Genomic DNA, 21,641 nt, shown 5'->3' on the forward strand with positions numbered 1-21,641 from the left:
TCAGGAGTTCGGTGCTGAGGGTTCGGGAGAACCTCTAGCTAAGATTCTGTGCAGTTTGGAGAACCCCCAAATCCCACTCCTGACTGGCCCCATCCATCCCACCCTACCTTGTCCCCTCCCAGGAGTCCCCAAGCAGCCCATTTTGGATGCAGGGCACGCGTGAGGGGTCGTGGAGGGCGAAAAACGGGCCTGCCGGAAGTTCGTTTCCGGCCTCCAGCGGGCTTCCGGAGCCCGGGAAGGCCGTTTTTGCCCTCCCGGAGGTTTGAGGAAAGCTTCTGGAGCCTGGGGAGGGCAAAAATGCCCCCCCCACCATGGTGCAAGAGGCCGACTACCATGGCCACGCCCATCCAGCAACTGGGCAGAGAACTACTTGCTAAAATTTTTGAAGCCCAGATCCAAGCGGAGAATTTATAAATTCTGTACAGGAAGGTCACAATAGCAACAAGTTAAAATGTATTGATGAATCCACCGTTGGTGCATGGACTGCCTATCTTCCCACTGTCTTGTACTTCACCAGATTCAATAAACTTTCCCCCCCTCCCCACTTTTTAGAAAATGCAAACAAGATCTAGACACACAGTAAAAATCTCGTCATTCAGCCGATGTTTCATTTAACAAATCACTGTTCCCTTAAGCATCGGATTACACCATTATAATAATAGGTGTATAATAATAACAATAATCTTAAGGTCGAAATCTGTTCTGGTGATTGTTTTACGTCAACCCATCAGATCTCAGGAGACTGAAAAAGATTCGTAGTAAGAACTTAGGAAGTGGTTAACTTTCAGTGTTTCTCAGCCTTGGGTACTTGAAGATATGTGGACTTCAACATCCAGAATTCCCCAGCCATTACCCAGAATTCCCCAGCCATGGCTAGGGAATTCTGGGAGTTCCATACGTCTTTCAAGTGGTCAAGATTAAGAAATACTGCTTTATTCTCTAGGATACTTACCTTGAGAATCGGGACGGCAACATTCCCCCAACAAACCCCACCGCCAAAACACAGGTAATTGGGATTCACCCACCATAACACCATGTCACATATTGTTCCCAGAATCAACCTTTGCAAGCATCCTTCAGACTTCTTTCCTTTCCAAGTTCTGATGCCACTGCCAATTCTCTACATTTTATAACCGGTCAAATTCTTAAAATGATCTCATCTGCGGATTTTTAAAACCCTTAGGTGGCTGGGAGCTATTTTACATCAAATGTACCTAAACCACAATCGGCTCCGCTTGAAAATGCTGCCTGCACAGACCAAGAACTCTGAATAGAAATGAATAGAAAGAATAGAAATGAATAGAATAGAATAGAATAGAATAGAAATAGAGGGTGGAGTGGAGTGGAGTGGAGTGGAGTGGAGTGGAGTGGAGTGGAGTGGAGTGGAGTGGAGTGGAGTGGAGTAGAGTAGAGTAGAGTAGAGTAGAGTAGAGTAGAGTAGAGTAGAGTAGAGTAGAGTAGAGTAGAGTAGAGTAGAGTAGAGTAAAGTAGAATAGAATAGAATAGAATAGAATAGAATAACAGAGTTGGAAGGGACCTTGGAGGTCTTCTAGTCCAACCCCCTGCTTAGGCAGGAAACCCTACACCACTTCAGACAAAGGGTTGTCCAATCTCTTCTTAAAAACTTCCAGTGTTGGAGCATTCACAACTTCTGGTGGCAAGTCGTTCCACTGATTAATTGTTCTAACTGTCAAGAAATTTCTCCTTAGTTCTAAGTTGCTTCTCTCCTTGATTAATTTCCACCCAAAAAAAAATATTATTTTTGTTTAGACTGCAGCTTTTTTTAAAACAAAACAAAACCAAACCCGTGGCAACAACAGAAGTGGGAAGCTATTAATCCAAATCAATGCAATTCCTTCCCTAGATATTTCTCCTCAATCTATATACATTTAAACGAAACATCCCTCCTGCGTTATCCGTGATGAAAGAAATACAAAGAAGTCCACCTAGGTAAACCAGACAGGAAGAACAAAAGTTTATTCTTCAGCCCAATGCCGTGGTTAAGATTCCCTTATTTTTAAGTAGATGCAAAATGTCTCCAGAAATGTCTCCTGTCCTTTTTTTATCGATGGTACCCGGCATAGTCTGCCGTTTTCGGTCCCGCTCCTTTCGAAGCGGACGGAGGGTTGGACGTACAGTTGCAGTTAGGACAGTGGTGGTAGGAAGGAGTTCGGTGATGATGGGAAGACCTGGACATAGAAATCGCCGAAGCGGCTGCTATCATCGGCATGGAGAACCACGGGTTGCAGAAGGGAAGGATGCTGGCCCAATGAGCTTGCATGGCGGATAAGTCTGGATACATGGTTGGGAAAGCGGGCAGCCCCATCATTGGCGCAAAGGGGCTGTTGGGGACGGGAGGTATGACGTGGTACAACGAGGTAGCTGAAGTGGTGGTGGTGGAATCGATCTCGTGGGTGTTGACTCGAGCATGGCTGGGGTGCTGGGGCAAGTGGAAAGGCGCCAGCTGGTTGATCTTGTTCTCAGTGTCCTCAGGCGGCCCCTGATCTGAAGACCTCAAAGGGGTTGGAGAAGAGGCGAAACCGCTTTTGAGACGGCCTACTGTTCCAGCAAGGCCTTTGGTCACTCCGGGTGGCTTCCGGAGACCGAGTTTGTGCATCTTATCTTTGGGAGAAGTGGTCAGGAAACTATTTTCCCTGGAAGAAGATCCCAGAGAAGGTGGACCTTCTGGGCTTCCGGATCTGCTCTTCAAACAGATTTCGCTGAAATCTTCCTCTAGCGAGAAAGCAACGGGTGGCATGTTTTTGATTCCGACTCTTCGCTTGCACCTCGCGAGAAGGTGAGGGCATCCTCTCTTAAAATTGGGGTTATGATAGAACTGGAGCTAGAGACGTGAGGGGGAAAAAAAAAAAACAGGAGTTGGTTAATCTTCTGAGGAGGAATCAAAAGCCGAGACAACTAAAAGTTTCTGTCAGCCCCGGAGCCATCTTCTCTTGGCATCTTCAGGGCTGCTACAGCGGTGGCTGGGCAAGCTGTGGGAACGGGAAGAGGGAGGCATTGTTAACGAGGGTATGGCAACCATAATAACATTCTTTCCCTCTGGGGAGCAAGGACGTCCTTACCAGGTGCTGGGGAGGCGTGGACGGAAGTCAACTGGAGTTGGGACGGTGAGCTGATTAGACCATGTGACCAGGGGTGGGATTCAGCTGGTTCAGACCGGTTCGCGTGAAACCGGATGCTAATTTTACATCTGGTCCGCTGAACCGGTAGTTGCAAGGACTGGCTGGCCCCGCCCACCCCATCCACCTCTCTCAGGAGTCTCCACGCAGCCTGTTTTGGATGCCAGTTAAGTGCAGCGCCCGGAGGCTCTGGGAGGGCGAAAAACAGGCCTCCCGGAAGTTCAGAAAGTCCGGAAATGGGGCTGTTTCCGCACTCCGTAGGGCCTCTGGAGCCCAAGGGAGGCCGCTTTTGCCCTCCCGGAGGCTCAAAGAAAACCTCTGGAGCATGGGAAGGGCGAAAAGGTCCCCCCTCACCATGGTGCAGGAGGTCGAGTATGCCATGGCCACGGTTTTGCCATCCGGGTTCCAGAAGGAGCCAAGTGGTTTACGTGTAATTTTCCTGATTTATAATGCTCGAATTACAGTCCTTTTCATGAATACAGAAGGGTATTTTAGCCTACAGAATCACATGAGCCTAAAGTTAGTGGGAGGCAGTGGCTCAGTGGCTCAGATGCTGAGCTTGTCGAGCGATAGGTCGGCAGTTCAGCGGTTCGAATCCCTAGCGCCGCGTAACAGGGTGAGCTCCCGTGACTTGTCCCAGCTTCTGCCAACCTAGCAGTTCGAAAGCAGGTAAAAAATGCAAGTAGAAAAATAGGGACCACCTTTGGTGGGAAGGCAACAGCGTTCCATGCACCTTTGGCATTGAGTTATGGCGGCCACATGACCAAGGAGACGTCTTCGGACAGCGCTGGCTCTTCGGCTTTGAAACAGAGATGAGCACCACCCCCTAGAGTCGGGAACGACTAGCACATATGTGCGAGGGGAACCTTTACCGTAACTTTTTAAAGTTAGTGGTGTTGCCCAAATGTTAGGAGAGCAGCTTTTAATATTGAAAGATAAGGCAAGTGCTCCTTACAGAATGGAGGAGGATTTTGGGGAAGCAGCTAAAAGCCACTGAATTGTCTGCTAGATGGAAAATTATGCACTTAGCCGATATAAGCCACTTCAAAAATAAAATATTCAGAACAAGACAAGGAGGCACATGCCCTGATATTGCCTTCGTCCGGTGTCCTGTATCAATAATAATAATAATTATGCACCAGGATATTGAACACTGAAGATGGATGATAACACTATCATCGCAGTGCAATATAAAAACAGGAACATTTTTCTAAATGTTCGCTCTACAAGCTGTAATTGCAACACGAGTGTGCCTGAAGTACACTTGTCCAACCAACTTGAGCAAAACCAGCACCCAACCATTGTCTTAGCAGAATGGGTTCCTGCTTTACTGAAATAAACCATCTTTATAGTGGTTTAATGGTAATGATTCACAGGGTTGGAGTAATAGGATGCTTACCTTTAGAAAAAAGCTGTATACGTCTGGGTTCGCACAATCTACTGACCTACCTTGTGTGAATTTAGCCACAATCAAGACACATCTAGTAGATTGTGACAAACCTATCCTGCATTTAGTTAGCACCTTGCCCATCTTCGATGAAATAAATCTTCCATTTACGGGCATAGGTCTTAGGAGAGGACCAGGAAACATCACGTTCCTTTGTCCATTAATTTCATGCATATACTGGATGTTTTTGAGTCATGTCCACTCGTAATGACGACCATTCCTTTTGCCAGGAACCGTTGGCATTCTGTACCCGTGGGAAGAAGGAAGGTGATGGTGTGGGCCCAGCGTGGTGGATACAAGAAGTGGAAACAGCATTACTGATTTGGCAAACGACGGTGTGGAGCCCAACGTGGTGGATACAAGAGATGGAACCAGCATTACTGGTTTGGCAAAAGATGGTGTGAACCCAGTGTGGTGGATACAAGAGGTGGAACCCCCATTACTGGTTTGGCAAAGAACAGCGTGAACCCAGCGTGATGGATGCAGAAGGTGGAGCCATTGTTACTGGTTTAGCAAAAGAGGACGGGAACACCGGGTGGTGGACACAGTGGAATCACCATTGCTGGTTTAGCAAATGACGGCATGAGCCCAGCGTGGTGGATACAGAAGGTGGAGCCAACATTACTGGTTTGGCAAACGACGTGAGCCCATCCTGGTGGACACAAGAGTTGGAACAACCATTACTGGTTTGGCAAATGGCCTTACCTTGCTGAACGCGTAAGCGGCCTTTTCTTCCGCTAAAAACTCGACCAGGGAGGCCGACCGTTGGAAGTTCTGCCTCATCTTGCTAAAGCCGTAGAGGTTCAGCTGGCGGATGAAGCTTTTCATGCAGTCTGTCTCGAAGATGCGCATGGGCCCTTTGCGCTCCAGCACCTCCTTCTTGAACAGCTCTTCGTCGATCACCACGCAGCTGCCCTCGTCGTCCCACCAGAGAGACTTAAACTGATCGCTCTCCACGATCTTCCACAGCTTCTTCGGGAAAGTGAGCGAGAGGAAATCGTTGTCTTCCAAACCGGCTTCCTCGCAGAGCGACAGCCGGGGACGCTTCGCCCAGGGCCCGTCACTCAAAGCTTGGAAGGCGTTCTCTTCGATCATCGACCGCAGGGCAAAATCGCCGGCGGCGGTTTTGTCGTGCATGGGGGCAGAAGGGAGGGAAATCGCAGGAGGCACCGCCTCATCTTCGTCTGAAACGGGCTGAGTCTGCACGGTGGGAAGAGCGGCGTCCAATTCCCTGTGATCGCCCAGGTAACTTTCAGCGGTTGCCATTATTAAGCTGTTTGTCGAACCATGCCGGAGAAAAAAGTGCCGGCAGGTCTATTAAAAAAAGAGAGAGAGGCTAGCCAGCAGGAGCTTCAGGAAAGAGTTCTAGAACATCACAATGCTTTTATCTGGGGACGGGGTGTGACATCACACAATGAACGCTGGTTTCCTAGCAAACGAGATCATAATGACAGGAAGAGAGAGTGACTTATTTGCAGCTGAATGAGAAGAGAGGATCTGGGGGCTGAGAGGAAGAAAGAGAGGTGGAGGATTACCGAGCTAATGCCTCAAAGTAGCCATTAAAAAAACACAACAACCAACCAGCACCATATAAGTTGTACGAGAGTGGAGACGCGGCAAGATCTCACACCGGGGATTCTTCTACGCACGGTGGATCCTGAAAAGGAAATCCAGAAGAGAATTCTGCATCTCGCCTCCAAGCCAACTTTACTTAGCATGTGCTAAGAAGGTGCCAGTTTATAAAGAAATAAGATTTGGGGGGAGATCTAAAAACATACTTTTCAGTGCTAAAGGACAATTTTCCACCTGGTACGCCGGGGTGTCCAACTGTGGCAACTTTTAAGACTTGTGGATTTCAACTCCCAGAATGCAATTTTAAGAATAGCTGGCTGGCGTTGAAGTCCACAAGTCTTAAATCGCTAAAGGTTGGACACCCCCGATCTAGAATCTAAGGGTTCCCCCCCAAAGGACATTGCATCAAAATTAAGTGTCTTTTTTCCTTTAAGGATATTGGTGTCTTTTATCATTGACTCATTCAGTGCTCATCACGCTTCTCTTTCTGTCCTATTTCGTGTATTCTCCTGCGCTGTGATGGGACACATTTTCTGAGCAGCTTTTCCAAAGCACCCTAAGGCCAGACAAGGAACCACTGATCAAGGAGAAATTCAACCTAGAAATAAGGAGGAATTTTCTGACTGTGAGAACAATCAACCCATGGAACAGAAGTTGCCTTCGGAGAGTTATGGGAGCTTCATCACTGAGGCCTTTCAAGAAGAGATTGGATTGCCATCTGTCTGAAATACTGTTAGGGTCTCCTGCTTGAGTGAGGGGTTGGACTAGATGACCCACAAGGTCCCCTCCAACTCTGTTTTAAATTCGTTAACTAATTCAGAATAGTTAAATGTCCTTTCTCGTTCTCCCCAAGTTACGTTCGTGTTGCTGATCCTGAGAAAAAGTTCTACCAAACTCTAACGCCAGTAAAGTCCTCCTTCAATCGATCTTATCTGACCCTTTCACCCCCGGGGTATTTGAGGTGGTTAAGAGTTTGCTCACGCTTGCAAACCCATTCCAGGCCGACATTTTTCACCGTTTGCAAGAAAACAGGCTTGCCAAAACCCTGCCAGGTGGGTTAAGCTTGACACAAAACCACAGCACTCAAAAAAACAAAAAACAAGACAAAAAAAAAAAAAACCCAACAACTTGGGGATGCTTTATTGAACAGGCCAAAAAGCAAGCCTGTGAGAAACCAATCTTTGCCCAAATGTGTAGCGTTAACAAAAGTGGGAATTTTCTGAAGAGCTGGCAGCCTCTCCGCCGCAGATGGTACAAAGATTTGAGGCTATTTACAGGAAAAAATTTACATACCTCTTCCAAGCCAATTTAATCCAGAATGAGAAGTGTCAACAGTCCTAGGCGAAGACTGAATAAGTAGCAAGGTTCAGGGTTCGAGGGGGGGGGGGGGAACGGAGACGACAATTCGAAATGTGCAAACAGCTTCAGCTAAGGTACTTCGAACCGAAATAGAAGCCGAGAGGAACACGCGAGAGGGGGGGGGCGCACCAGAGATTACGCATTTCATACATCCTTTTAAAAAATCCTTTAACATACATATTTATAATGTACAGACTCGTGTCTTTTTTCCCCCCTCCCAATATATTACATTGCCAAAAGTTCATATAAATACTATGTACAGGAAAACAGGACTTCCACCAAGGAGGAAGGTACGTACGTCAGAAACCTCCTTTTTTTGGTTTCTCCAAAATACAACACCCATCCACCGTAGGATAGTGTGAGCGCAAAGCCCTTCGTGGGCCTTTGTCCAGGGGGGACTGTGGACGGGAAAAATCGGGAGGGGTGGGAGAGAGGGGGTTAGAGGACTGTGAAACTGTATTAGCAGTGGCAAACTATGACTTTGATGCTGAGAACCGAACTTGAATCTAAGGCTTGCCGTTCTGTGAACAGAGACTTAACCGTTCCCGCTGCTGAACCCGGCCAGAGTTACTGAACTCTTCCTGCTTTTTACTGGGGTGATATTTTGACACCCCAAGATGGACAAATGTTAAGGGAACGTCATAAATGCAAATCCACAGGGGCCCCAATCCCTAGCCATCCACACACTAAAACAAAGGCATGAATTAAAATAATAATAATAAGAAGAAGGGTCGGCTGCGGATACCCGGTGGTGATATCACGGGGAGACATTCGTCCTTTGCAAAAAACAAAATCCATTTTTTAATCCGGCATGTCGATATTCAGTTTGGGCGGCGGGATGACGTACTTTCCGGGGCTCTGTGTAATGACCACCCCGGCTTTCTTGCGAAACATCGGAGCGATTTTGGGCGCTTCCGGAACCGGCGTTTCTTCCGTTTCCTCGTTATCTTCGTGATGCAGGTCGTAGGAGATGTTGCCGTACTCTCTCAGGAACGGGAAGATCTCGAGCAGGAACTGGCAGAAGTCTTTGCGAATGCCGAACCACCCTGCGCGGAAGGAAGTCGTTGGCATAAGTCACTCGCCCGTCCAACTTGGGGAGTCCTGCCTCTTCTCCCTCTTTGGAAAGGGTCCTTGGTGCTCTCTGAGCTTGGTTTACTTGCGGACATTTCATGGCCCAACGAGGTAACATCATCAGCGCTAGTAAGGGGTGGGGTTTTGCTCTCAAGTTTATATTCTAGTGGCTTGCCCTGTTAGTGTTGGTACGGCTGGTCCTGGAGGTTCTTTGGTTGGGCTGTTTATGGCAAGGCACTAGAACTGTGATGGCGCACCTATGGCACACGTGCCACGCAGAACATATCTGTGGGCAAGCGTTGCCCTAGCTCAGCTCCAGCACGGATGCATGTGCCAGCCAGCTGATTTTTGGGCCTCTGGGCTCACCGGACGTCAGGAAACGGGCCGTTTCCAGTCTCCGGAGGGGTGGGGAAGGCTATTTTTGCCCTCCCCAGGCTCCAAGAAAGCCTCTGGAGCCTGGGGAGGGCAAAAAACGGGCCTACCGGTAACTTTTTTGCTGTCACATGCCAAAAGCGTGGGGAGCGTGGGTGGGTGTGTGTCACACGCACATCCCTGGGGGCGGGGCGGGGTGGGGGGTATTGAATTATGGGTGTGGGCACACACACGCATGACCCCTCGCGCTTCCCCCGCTTTTGGCACGCGACGGCAAAAAGGTTAAGCCATCACTGCAGTAGAATATAAACTCAGAGCAAACCCTACTTCTTACTAGCACTGAAGATGTTACTTATGACTAGGTGGGTCATGAAACATCAGCAAGAAAGGAACCAAGCTCAGAGAGCACCAAGGGCCCCACAGTCCTCCTCCTCTCTGCTAACCCCACTTCCTACTAGCACTGATGATGTTACCTTGGTTGGTCATGAAATGTCTGCAAGAAAACCAAGCACAAGAGAGCACCAAGGGCCCTACAGTCCTCCTCCTCCTCTCTGCAAACCCCGCTTCCTTCTACAACTGATAATGTTACCTTGGTGGGTCATGAAACCTCTGCAAGAAAACCAAGCTCAGAGAGCACCAAAGACCCCACAGTATTCTCCCCTCTTCTCTAAACACCTCACTCTCTTCTAGTACTGATGGAGCTACCTAGTTGGGTCATGAAACATCTACGAGAAATCCACCAAGCTCAGAGAGCACCAAGGACCCCACAGTTCAACCCCGAGCTACAAATATTCTCCTCTATTCTTCCCCTTTCTCTGCACTTGAATCACCGTTGGCGGAAGGAGACCGGTAGTTCTGCCGTTGCATACTTACAATGGTTGCCCCCTTTCTGGCCAAAGGTGGTTGCCATCAAAGTTATCAGCGAAAGCCACAGCGGAACAAACACGGGGATGTAGGAGAAGGAGTTATGCCCATCCAGCCTGTGCACCAGCAGGATCTAAAGAGACAAAACGGACAGCTTCAGTAATCTGGAGGGAACAGAAGCCGTCATGCCCCCAGGAGAGTGGCTCCGTTGCCTGTGGAGGAAGCTGGGGAAGGGCAAAGTCAGGCTGGGCAGAGCAGGGGAGAGGTAGAGCAAGGGAGAGGGGGTTCAGATGAAGAGGAAGGCCCACCCCCCTCCTCATCCTAGGCAGCTCAGGGAAGAACGGAGAAGATAGCAACGTGGGTTGCATGGCTTACGAGGGAGGAAAGGGCCCCAATTCCCTTCATAAGGCACACCTGGGGATGGAGTTTAAAGGAGAGGCAAATGGGAGGGGGTGTTTGTCGAGCTCATCATGTTAACTGCTTTATCTGAGTTCCTGGCATCCTCCCAACTGGCTTGATTTACTGCCGTGCTACTTCATTTCTGGAACTCCTTATCTTGCTTGCCCTGCTGGATTAATTACTTTTATCTTGCCAGGATTTATATTTGGAAGTTTTCTGCTAATAATGCTTGGACTGGAGTATTTTCAGCCAAAGGCTGTTACAGATTTGTGGGCGAGTTTTTCTCCAGACCGGAGAGAAAAAGGGACATTGGGTGTGTATGTATATATATATATATGTATATATATATGTAGGTCTTTGGTTATTCGGGTTTTCTCCCGCGTAAAATTGGAAGTGTCTTGGCAACGTTTCGATGTCAAAATGTCACCAAGACACTTCCAATTTTATGCGGGAGAAAACCCGAATAACCAAAGACCTACATACAAACACCCGCGAAAACCTCAGAAAACACACACACACACACACACACATGGTTCAACCTACTTCAAAGGTGAGCAATGGAACCACGATGGTCATCCAACTGACGGCCATCGTAATGTGCGTTCTTCTCTGTTCGGCAATCACGTCCATCGAGCGTAAGAACAAGACTGACCAGACGATATAATACAGCACAACCAAACAGAGAAAGGACATCAGGATCCATAGAGGGACACAAACAACCTAGAAATTAAAACAGGGGTGGGGTGGGGTGGTGAGGAGGAGAAGAGAGAGAATCACTTGTCACTCAAAAGGACCACTCATTTCCATTCTACGCATCCAACGTTTGAAAATCTAGGCTCTACCAAAGACTATGAATATGTTTTGAAATATTTATGTGGGGTTCTTTCTAGCACTGATGACATTACATAGTTGGGTCACGAAACGTCTTGCAAGGTAACCACCAAGCTCAGAGAGCACCAAGGACCCCACAGCCATTGTTCTCCTCCACTCTGCAAATCCTACTTCCTTCTAACACTGATGATGTTACCTAGTTGGGTCATGAAACATCTAACAACCAAGCTCAGAGAGCACCAAAAAGACCCCCACAGTTCAACCTTGAGCTACAAAAAGTCTTTTCTATTGAAATGTTTATTTTGGGCAGCAGGCAAGGATTATTATTTTTTTTAACATAATTCCACAAAATGTTTCCTTCCTACCATTGTATTTCCAGTCCCACCTACAGGCTGGAATTTCCTAGAGGAATATCCTTCAAGTACTCATTAGATCTTCCCTGGCTTAACTTGTTGGGGTGACGAAGCCGATTTAAAGTCATTAAGTTCCCCACTCCAAAGGATTCCCTCTGCAACTATGTCATAGTGTCAAAATCTATATATGCCTTATTTTGGCGGGCCAGCCGCTACTGACCTAACAACCCCGACATTCTGAAAAGCAGGGTGGATTTGATTTAAATCACGATTTAAATCACTAGTAAAAAAGGCTGTTTCTAGGCTTTTTTTTTCTGGCAGCCAGCAAACACTCTGCTGCCCATTGGGAGACTCTTATCTTAATCTCCCAATGGGCAGCAGAGTGTTTGCTGGCTGCCAGAAAAAAAAAAGCCTAGAAACTAGTGGATTGTGATTTCACTGAACTAGGGCTGCATAAAAATCTTGGTTTACGTAGGAAGAACCTGGCTAAAGAGAAATATATAAATTGCAGCACAGAGTTGTTGCTTTTCAGCAGGATACAAAGAGCCCAGAAACTTGTGAATGAGATTTCACAGAACTAGGACTGAAGAACAGCTTAGCTTACATAGGTGGAACCTGGCTAGAAAGAATATGCACATAAGTTTCTGGGCTTTTTTTTTTTTTAAACCCAATTTAAATTAAAAAAAAAACCAGATTTTTTAAAAAAATCATCGATTTTTATCCACTCTGCTGAAAAGAGAACGAGGTATAATCACTGTTTACGTACAAGCCATGGCCACTTGATGATTTCGTCCAATCGGAGGGCAATAAATATGAACTGGAGTATATTGACAGAACACAGGATTTCCAGCTAGGAGAGAAGGAAAGCAAACGTGTTAGAGTCAAAACCAGCAACGATGGTAGGCCAACCATGGATAAATCCGAGAAAAGAAAAGTTTCAGAAGAAAACAGAATGTTTAATTCAACTACATTTGCTAGTTTTGTGGCCGCTCAAGAAATAGTCAGGCACGGGAAGGGTTTTGTGGCTCCCGGTGTTTTCTTTTCTGTGGGAAATGGGTCCAAATGGCTCTTTGAGTGTTTAAGGTTGCAGATCCCTGATCTAATCTATCTATCTATCTATCTATCTATCTATCTATCTATCTATCTATCTATCTATCTATCATCTATCTATCTATCTATCTATCTATCTATCTATCTATCTATCTATCATCTATCTATCTATCTAATCTATCTGTCTGTCTGTCTGTCTATCTGAAAATCATAAAAAAGAAGTCAGTGGCGTCTGACTATATATAGTCAGCGAGTACAGGGACACTTCATGCCTGCTCTGGAATATGGAGTGAGTCTTCATCCCATGCCGTCACCCTTACCTTCTCAGGCCAGGTGAGGAGTGACTGGTAAGGGAGGGTGAGGGGCGGGGCCAGCCAGTGGAGGGTTCAGCTGACAGGGAGCCACAGCAGGGAGACCAAAGAGTCACATGCGGCTCCGGAGCCACGGGTTACTGACACCAGACCTAGAGATAGGCTCTTGCCAGACTAAAGTAACTATTTGCATAACTACTGATATACTCCGGGATGAGATAGGGAGGAGACGTTTTAACCTTCCTTCCCGCTGGCCAAATTTTCCAAGCTCCACTGTCTCTCTATCCTCTGGGAAACGGCCTCTCCTTCCTGGGAATCCAGACTACATTCCACCCCACCTGTAGGCTGATACTTCTAAAGATATCACACTGTCCCAAAGGCACACAGAGCACAGAACCTTTCAAAACTTCACTAAAATTCGGGACTAGCTTTGAATGACGACCCACTCTTCAATTTTTCTAACGTGGACCTCCTTACCTCCAGAGATCGGTCATGCCGGAAGCCCCACACACAAGCAGCCACCGACACCGGAGACACGAAGAAGAGAGGCATGAAAACCAGCAGCCAGAAACGGGTTCCTCGCTCGATTCCGTCACAAACCAGAACTTCAAACATCAGCAGGAGGAGGTGGATGCCGACGGCAATTAACATGGCTTTGAACTCCACACATGTTTCTCCTTCTGCTCTAAAGAGTAAAAAAAAATCAGTTCTGTTAGTTCACCCCTACTACAAATTCAACCCAAATGTTTCCCGACATTGGGATGAGCTTCATCCTTGGAAAATTAACCCATTTCCAAGGTGAAGATGCTAAGCAGGCAAAAAGAAACAATTTGGCTTCTCAAACAATGATAAACAACAATGCAACTCTTATGTCTATAGTAGTGGCCAAAATTGTGGAAACCTTTTGGGAAAAGTGTATTTTTGAGGCTTGATGGCTAATAACACCACTTTTTGGGTTTTTTTTTCAAGATAATCCTATTCCACTGCTGGAATGGCCTGGGAATAGCCCAGACCTGGAATAGCCCAGGAGAAACACAGTACCTGAATCTTCAAAAGACGATTTGCAAAAAAAAAAGGGACTTGTGAAATACATTTGCAAAGCAGGTACGCGTCCCTCTTACCGATATTGTGGGTTCCGGGCCCATACTCCGGTCCCCACGGAGGCACCCACTATAACCATTAACTTCCACAGCCATATTGGAGCAAACACGGCCCAGTAGCTCCATTCGATCTTGTCATCCAGCCGGAGAGACAGCAGAATTGAGAAGAGCAGCAGACAGGCATAAATAAGAAATTTGCTATGGGGGGAAAAAAAAAAAGGAAAGAGAAGATCAATTTATGACATCATCTTCAAAATCATTGTGTGCAGCTTGTGTTTCGAAAACAGTGAGTCATTAAGAAGAGGTGAACTAAAAGAGACAACAGGAGTTCCTAATAGCACCCTGAATTTTCTGATTTTAAATCCTTTTTGGCAGCTTCCAGCGCACTTTTAAATCATAATCTTCATTTCCCGTTGAAGCGAGACCGAAGGTATGTTGTTTTTAGACCATAGTTTCTCATATAACTGGACTTTAACTCCCAGAATTCCCCAGACAGCATAAATAAATAAGACTAGATTCGCACTAGGACTGCAGCCTAAATGGAAATGGGGTTGCACAGGTTGGTTATTCAGTCTGTAACAGGAATCTAAGCATTGTCTTAAAACATTGTGTGAACCTGGCTATTGGGTCCATCCACGATTCGTTTTCTATGTTACGACTGCGGTCATTAAGTCGAAGGCTGCAATTATTTCACGGGACACCAAAATGTAGCCCTCGCCTCCGCAAAGGGACTCTGTGGGATCCTACCAAGATCCCAGGGGTAAAATCTTTCTTTGCCAGAAGTTGTTAAAGCGAATCACCGCAGCTGTTAAGTTAGTAATACTGTTAAGTGAATTTGGATTCCCTGCTGACTTTACTTGCCGGAAGGTCGTAAAAAAGGGATCAGGTGATCCAGGGACACAGCAACGCTCGTAAGTATGAATCAGTTGCCAAGCGGCTGAATTTTGATTGTATGACCACGGGGTCACAAGTCAAAGACGGCAAAAAATGGTGGTAAAATCGGAGGGCAGGTACTGATAAATCTCCTTTTAACGCCACCTCTCCATTCGGAAAAATAAATAAAGACAATTTCATTAGCAGAGAACTCAACAGGCTTCCTTCCAATGCCTCCCACCATCAAGCTGACTCACACCACAGCAGCTGTCTTCAAACTGTCATTATTCAGTCAACACAAAGGAAGGGAAGATTACGAGTTAGAAAGCCCAGGCAGACAGCTCCGATTCGGCGGCAATTACAGATGTGCGAAGAGCAAGGAGGTTGTGCAAAGGCGACAACGCGACAGCGAAGTGATAGAAAATATTTGCAGCTCGGGTGATGGATTCTTGCAATGCTTTGCTCTGCCGTTTAGGCTCCTTATTAATTTTAAGGGAAGGGATTTTTTTCGGGTGATTGCCACCTCTCTTGCAATTATGTATTTATTGTTCTTTTTGTACAAGCCAAGAATGGGAGGTTTCTGGATGGTTTAATGTCTGGAGGACAAGGAGTAAACCTGGAGACGTTCTTCGAGGGCAGTAAGGCAGGCTGGTAATTTTTGGGGAGGGCCAGATGTGTCATCGGCTGAAACAACACTGCTGGAGACTGGAAGGAAGTGTTTGGGCCAAATGAGAGACGCCGGTTAATGGAACGTGTCTCGGAGCAAGAATTGCTAAGCTGCCTCTCTGTCCTTCTGTGCCATCGTATAATAAAAATAAGAATAGAATAAGAAATGAAATGAAATGAATAGAATAGAATAGGGACTAGAATAAGAAATGAATAGAATAGGGAATAGAATAAAAAATGAATAGAACAGAACAGAATAGGGAGTAGAATAGAATAAGAAATGAACAGAACAGAACAGAATAGGGAATAGAATAGAATAAGAAATGAATAGAATAGGGAATAGAATAAAAAATGAATAGAACAGAACAGAATAGGGAGTAGAATAGAATAAGAAATGAATAGAATAGGGAATAGAATAGAATAAGAAATGAATAGAATAGGGAATAGAATAAAAATGAATAGAACAGAACAGAATAGGGAGTAGAATAGAATAAGAAATGAATAGAATAGGGAATAGAATAGAATAAGAAATGAATAGAATAGGGAATTTAGAATAGAGTAGAATAGAATAGGTATAGAATAGAAATAGAATAGAGTAGAATTCTTTATTAGCCAAGTGTGATTGGAACACAAGGAATTTGTCTTCGGTGCATATGCTCTCATTGTACATAAAAGCTGTAAGTGATAAATCATGATCACAGTCATCATAAAAATACATTCATCATAAATCATAAGATACAACACTTAGTGACAGTCATAGGGTTAAAGTAAAATTAGGGTTTCAATGAAATTAAATTTAAAAAAGAGAAAATCTTCCCGATGAAAAGCAATAATTTGCATTGACGGACTCCCCTCTGCCTTGTTCGGTTCCCACAGACCTATGGCAGTGACACAACCGGGAAACTTTCCCCATTGTTTAATCGGGTCAAGCCAACTGCAAAGGCTCAATTTGTATTCCGCGACTGAGCCGTTGTGTAAAAAGCCTGTTCTTTTTTTTCTTCAGAAAGCTGCTGAAGCCAGGAATGACTCTTAACGAGAGAAAATGAAGAAGGATGGAAGTTGTGAAGGATGTAAAGAGAAAAAGAAGCAGAGATTTTTACAATATTCCTTGTATGAGAAAAGCACAGGAAGGTTTTTTCTTTCTTCGGGAGGCATAAGCGGAAATGCTATTCCGTGCGAGAAACTAAAAAAAAGGGGAAAACCACCAATTCTGAAAGCTCCTTCCTGTTTAATTGTTTTATTTATATTGTTTTTTTTTCTATCCTAAGGACTTGGTGTGAAGCTCCACAATTACTTGTTGAAACTACAGTTTTACTCTGTAAAAAAAATCAGTCTACGCTCTACTCAGTGTTTGAGATTGAGTATTCTACAAGCATGACCAAAATTCGTGTTACTATTCTGTCACCAGAATCGTGCTTTAAAATAAATTTTTAAACGCAGTGTGTTATTTTTAGATGATTTTCTTGGTGCGATCGGCGTACTCTATATTCCAATAGGTAAGGAAAAAAAACTACCGGCTGTGCCTTATGGGGATTATAATCCAGATCTACTCCACAGGGGTGGATCTTTCTACTCCAGTCCTAAATACTGGCTGTGCTTTTATGGGTATTATAATCCAGAACTACCCCAAAGGGATGGATCTCTTTCCCCCACCAGCCCCAAATACTGGCTGTGCCTTATGGGGATTATAATCCAGACCTACCCCAAAGAGATGGATCTCTTTCCCCCCCAGCCCTAATATGGGCTGTGCCTTATGGGGTTTATAATCCATATCTACCCCAATGGGGTGGATTTCTCCTCCCCCGCCCCAAATACTGGCTGTGCCTTATGGGTTTTATAATCCAGCTCTACCCCAATGGGATGGATTTCTCCCCCCCAGCCCCAAATACTGGCTGTGCCTTATGGGTTTTATAATCCAGCTCTACCCCAATGGGATGGATTTCTCCCCCCCAGCCCCAAATACTGGCTGTGCCTTATGGGTCTTATAATCCATATCTACCCCAATGGGATGGATTTCTCCCCCCCCAGCCCTAAATACTGGCTGTGCTTTATGGGTTTTATAATCCATATCTACCCCAATGGGATGGATTCCCCCCAACCCCAAATACTGGCTGTGCCTTATGGGTTTTATAATCCATATCTACCCCAATGGGATGGATTTCTCCCCCAGCCCCAAATACTGGCTGTGCCTTATGGGTCTTATAATCCATATCTACCCCAAAGGGATGGATTTCTCCCCCCCAGCCCCCCCTTGCAAGGCCTCCCCCCTCCCCGGCCCCGCCCCTTCCGCCAGGCCCCGCCCATTTCCGGCCTCCCCTCACCTCGGGTTGAAATCTTGAAACAGGCCCCTCAGGTTCATGGCGCTCCTCCTCCCGCCCTCGCCGGTCCCGCCGCTCGGTCACCACGGCCACATGGCGGCTCCGGCCCGAAGCCTCCCGGCGAAGAAAAAAAAACCGGCTCCCGCCTCAGCTCCGCCGCCTCTCCTAAGTCTCCGCGGCCGGGTCGCACTGCGGCTGCGCCGTGGCCGGACCGCGCACGCGCGGAGGAACCTCCGCAAGAAGCGGGAGGCCCCGCCCACGCCGACCTCTGAAGCATCGAGAGTCTTTCCTTCCGCGCCTTCGCGCTCCGCCCCCTCCCTCGCGCTAGAAGCGTGACGTAAGACGCAGCGAAGCCGTGCCCTCTTATGGGCGTGGCGGGCGGAAGCCTCTGCATGAATTTGTCTGCATTCTGTGCCAGGAATGGATTTAAGGGGCAGATTCTGACAAGTGGCCAAATACGTGTCTGGAGGGATGCTCTTTGATGCGGGGCAGCTGAGGAGGAATGCATTTTGTTCATTGCAGAGGGGAAGCATAGGAATTAAAAGAAAGAGGGCTGATAAGCATTGAGTTCCTGGATGAAAAAGAAGGATATCAATGCATCAGGGAAATAAAATAATCAGATTGCAGAGGAAGATCCAGACAACTGGGGTGCCACGGAAGAAAGACCCTGATTTCGTCTGGTTCGAGTGAGTTGATTGCATTTTTACGCTGAATTTTCTCTGATATCTAAACCTGTATATTTTATCTGCCTTTTAAATTCTCTTTTTTTTTAAATTTGCGCATGACATCTATAAGTATCAGGGTTGCTGTACGTGCTTATTGATTTATTTATTTATTTATTGGTTTGATTTATATGCCGCCCTTTCTCCGGAGACTCAGGGCGGCTTACAATGCGTTAAGCAACAGCCTTCATACTTTTTTGTCTATACCTGCTTAGTAGGGCTTTCGGCCTCCCCTAAGCAGTGTTCTTTTTTATACAAAGTCAGCTTACTGCCCCCACAATCCGGGTCTTCATTTTACCTCCTCGAAAGGATGGAAGGCTGAGTCAACCTTGAGCCTGGTGAGATTCGAACTCACAGTAATTGCAGCACTGATGATGTTGCCTAGTTTGGTCATGAAACGTCTACAAGAAAACAAGCTCAAGAGACCCCCTTCGTTTTCAACCCTGAGCTACAAATATTCTCCTTGGTTGGCAACCACAATTGCCACAAACATGCTCGATTGGGGGAGAAGAAGAAGAAGGAGGAGGAGGAGGAGGAGGAGGAGGAGGAGGAGGAGGAGAAGAAGAAGAAGAAGAAGAAGAAGAAGAAGAAGAAGAAGAAGAAGAAGAAGAAGAAGAAGAAGAAGAAGAAGAGGAAGGCAGAGGAGGAGGAGGAGGAAGAAAAAGAAAAGAAGAGGAGGGGAGGAGGAAGAAGAAGAAAGAAGGGGAGGAGGAGGGAGAAAGAAGAAGAGGAGGAGGAAGAAAAAAGAAGAAGAAGAAAAGGAAAAGGAGGAGGAGGAGGAGGAGGAGGAGGAGGAGGAGGAGGAGGAGGAAGAAGAAGAAGAAGAAGAAGAAGAAGAAGAAGAAGAAGAAGAAGAAGAAGAAGAAGAAGAAGAAGAAGAAGAAGAAGAAGAAGAAGAAAACCAAGCGGATGCAAAAAGAAGAAAAAAAAGACGGGAGCTATATAAGCCAAAGAAAACTGGAGCCAAACCTCCCTCTGCGTCTGATACATTGGGAATGGGGAAACAAGAGGGAATTATAATCCAGGCCTACCCCACGGGGGTGGATCTCTTTCCCCCATCATCCCCAAATACCGGCTGCGGTTTATGGGGATTATAATCCAGACCTACCCCACGGGGATGGATCTCTTTCCTTTCCAGCCCCAAATACTGGCTGTGCCTTATGGGGTTTATAATCCAGACCTACCCCACAGTGATGGACCTCTTCCCCCCCTCCCAGTCCCAAATAATGGCTGTGCCTTATGGGAATTATAATCCAGGTCTACCCCACAGGGGTGGATCTCTTTCCCCCACCAGCCCAATACTGGCTTTGCCTTATGGGGATTAATTATAATCCAGACCTACCCCAATGGGATGGATCTCTTTCTCCCATCAGCCCCAAATACCGGCTGTGCCTTATGGGGTTTATAATTCAGACCTACCCCAATGGGATGGATCTCTTTCCCCCATCAGCCCCAAATACTGGCTGTGCCTTATGGGGTTTATAATCCAGACCTACCCCAATGGGATGGATCTCTTTCCCCCACATCCCCAAATACCGGCTGTGCCTTATGGGGTTTATAATCCAGACCTACCCCAAAGGGATGGATCTCTTTCCCCCATCATCTTCAAATACCGGCTGCGGTTTATGGGGATTATAATCCAGACCTACCCCAAAGGGATGGATCTCTTTCCCCCATCAACCCAATACTGGCTTTGCTTTATGGGGATTAATTATAATCCAGACCTACCCCAATGGGATGGATCTCTTTCCCCCACATCCCCAAATACTGGCTGTGCTTTATGGGGTTTATAATCCAGACCTACCCCAATGGGATGGATTTCTTTCCCCCATCAGCCCCAAATACCGGCTGTGCCTTATGGGGTTTATAATCCAGATCTACCCCACAGGGGTGGATCTCTTTCCCCCATCATCCCCAAATACTGGCTGTGGTTTACGGGGATTATAATCCAGACCTACCCCAATGGGATGGATCTCTTTCCCCCACATCCCCAAATACCGGCTGTGCCTTATGGGGTTTATAATCCAGACCTACCCCAACAGGGGTGGATCTCTTTTTCCCCCACCTCCAAATCCTGGCTGTGATACAGATTAACAAGATAGAGATTAACAAGAGTTGGAAGAACCGGAGATGCTGGGAACTCTTTTCTAATGCAGGGTCTGAAAGAGAGGGGGGAAAAGACAAGCCGACACGCGTTTGGCTCGGGGACGCGCGGGGTTCCCACGAAAGATTGCAAGAACCGGCGCTTCTCCAAAGCTTTGGCGCTCCGTTGCGCGCAGTTTTGCAAGTCTCGGCCGCCGCCCCGAGGTCCGGGGTGGCGCTTGGGGAAGCCCTGCCCGCCGCCGCTTCCTCTCCTCCTCCTCCTCCGGAGCCTGGCTGGCTGGCCGAGCGAAGAAGAAGAAGACCTTCCCCGGCGAGGCTATGCCACCGGCGGGGCTCCTGCAAGCGGCTTCGCTCTGGTTCCTCCTGGGCGCCTTCTGCGTCTGGCTGAGCTCCCCGATGAGCGCAGCAGGTGATGCGCTCCCGGATCCGTCCGTCCCGTTTGGGAAAGCCTGGGCACCCACGGGCGTGGGTGGGCGAGGCGGTGATACCCCCCCACTCCTTCCAGAGGAGGTTCAGACGACCCTCTCTGCAAGCAGGAGTCTCTGGGTGGATGGGTGGGAGATGCAGTCTGGGAGAGGGAGAGAAAGAAAGAGGGAGGGAGGGAGGGTGATTGATTGATTGATTGATTGATTGATTGATTGATTGATTGATTTTTTTAAAAAATTGATTTATATGCCGCCCTTCTCCGGAGACTCAGGGCGGTTTACAATGCGTTAAGCAATAGCCTTCATCCTTTTGTATATTTATACAAAGTCAGCTTATTGCCCCCACAAACTGGGTCCTCATTTTACCTACCTTTGAAAGGATGGAAGGCTGAGTCAACCTTGAGCCTGGCGAGATTCGAACTTGCAGTAATTTTATTTTATTTTTATTTCCAATTTATATACCGCCCTTCTCCCTGAGGACTCAGGGCGGGTGTACAGCCAGAATTAAAAAACATGGAATACAAATATTAAAAACAATTAAAATATATATAAATTTGGCCCAAAATTAAAAATACAAACCAATGAAAACATTTAAAATTTCTTCTTAAGCCGGCCCGGCTTGCTGGAAAAAGTGGGTTTTAAGGGCACGGCACGGATTGATTGATTTT

General features: G+C 46.7%; 3 protein-coding genes across 3 annotated transcripts in view; 1 reads left to right on the forward strand and 2 right to left on the reverse strand.

Annotated features, from left to right (window-relative positions):
• Positions 1-2,019: 2,019 nt before the first annotated feature.
• On the reverse strand, positions 2,020-5,850 carry LOC139322795 (heat shock transcription factor, Y-linked-like). Its single transcript, XM_070952027.1, has 2 exons — positions 5,290-5,850; positions 2,020-2,842 (listed from the first exon to the last, which is right to left on the reverse strand). Exons 1-2 carry the CDS (start codon positions 5,848-5,850, stop codon positions 2,063-2,065), a joined length of 1,341 nt encoding a protein of 446 aa, XP_070808128.1. The 3' UTR covers positions 2,020-2,062.
• Positions 5,851-7,289: 1,439 nt separating this feature from the next.
• TMEM185A (transmembrane protein 185A) lies at positions 7,290-17,893 on the reverse strand. The gene is made up of 7 exons (XM_070951736.1): positions 17,727-17,893; positions 13,888-14,064; positions 13,244-13,451; positions 12,172-12,255; positions 10,765-10,941; positions 9,832-9,955; positions 7,290-8,561 (listed from the first exon to the last, which is right to left on the reverse strand). Exons 1-7 carry the CDS (start codon positions 17,762-17,764, stop codon positions 8,317-8,319), a joined length of 1,053 nt encoding a protein of 350 aa, XP_070807837.1. The 5' UTR covers positions 17,765-17,893; the 3' UTR covers positions 7,290-8,316.
• Positions 17,894-20,866: 2,973 nt separating this feature from the next.
• The window catches only part of IDS (iduronate 2-sulfatase), a 12,330-nt gene continuing 11,555 nt past the window's right edge, over positions 20,867-21,641 (forward strand). The window contains exon 1 of the mRNA XM_070951786.1: positions 20,867-20,957. Within this exon, the coding sequence (XP_070807887.1) occupies positions 20,867-20,957 (91 nt within the window). The remainder of the gene's footprint in view (positions 20,958-21,641) is intronic.

Source organism: Pituophis catenifer, unplaced genomic scaffold (genome assembly GCF_029215685.1).
Source record: "Pituophis catenifer annectens isolate HBS135680 unplaced genomic scaffold, rPitCat1.0.hap2 SCAF_11, whole genome shotgun sequence".
Taxonomy (NCBI): Eukaryota; Metazoa; Chordata; class Lepidosauria; order Squamata; family Colubridae; genus Pituophis; species Pituophis catenifer.

Coding starts and splice junctions, on each gene's coding strand:
- LOC139322795 (XM_070952027.1), bottom strand. CDS start 5,850: ATGGCAACCGCTGAAAGTTACCTGGGCGATCACAGGGAATTGGACGCC. Junction 2,843..5,289: donor CCGCTTACGCGTTCAGCAAG/GTAAGGCCATTT, acceptor TCACGTCTCTAG/CTCCAGTTCTATCATAACCC.
- TMEM185A (XM_070951736.1), bottom strand. CDS start 17,764: ATGAACCTGAGGGGCCTGTTTCAAGATTTCAACCCGAG. Junction 12,256..13,243: donor GGCATGACCGATCTCTGGAG/GTAAGGAGGTCC, acceptor CTTCTCTCCTAG/CTGGAAATCCTGTGTTCTGT. Junction 8,562..9,831: donor CCAGAAAGGGGGCAACCATT/GTAAGTATGCAA, acceptor CCTTCCGCGCAG/GGTGGTTCGGCATTCGCAAA.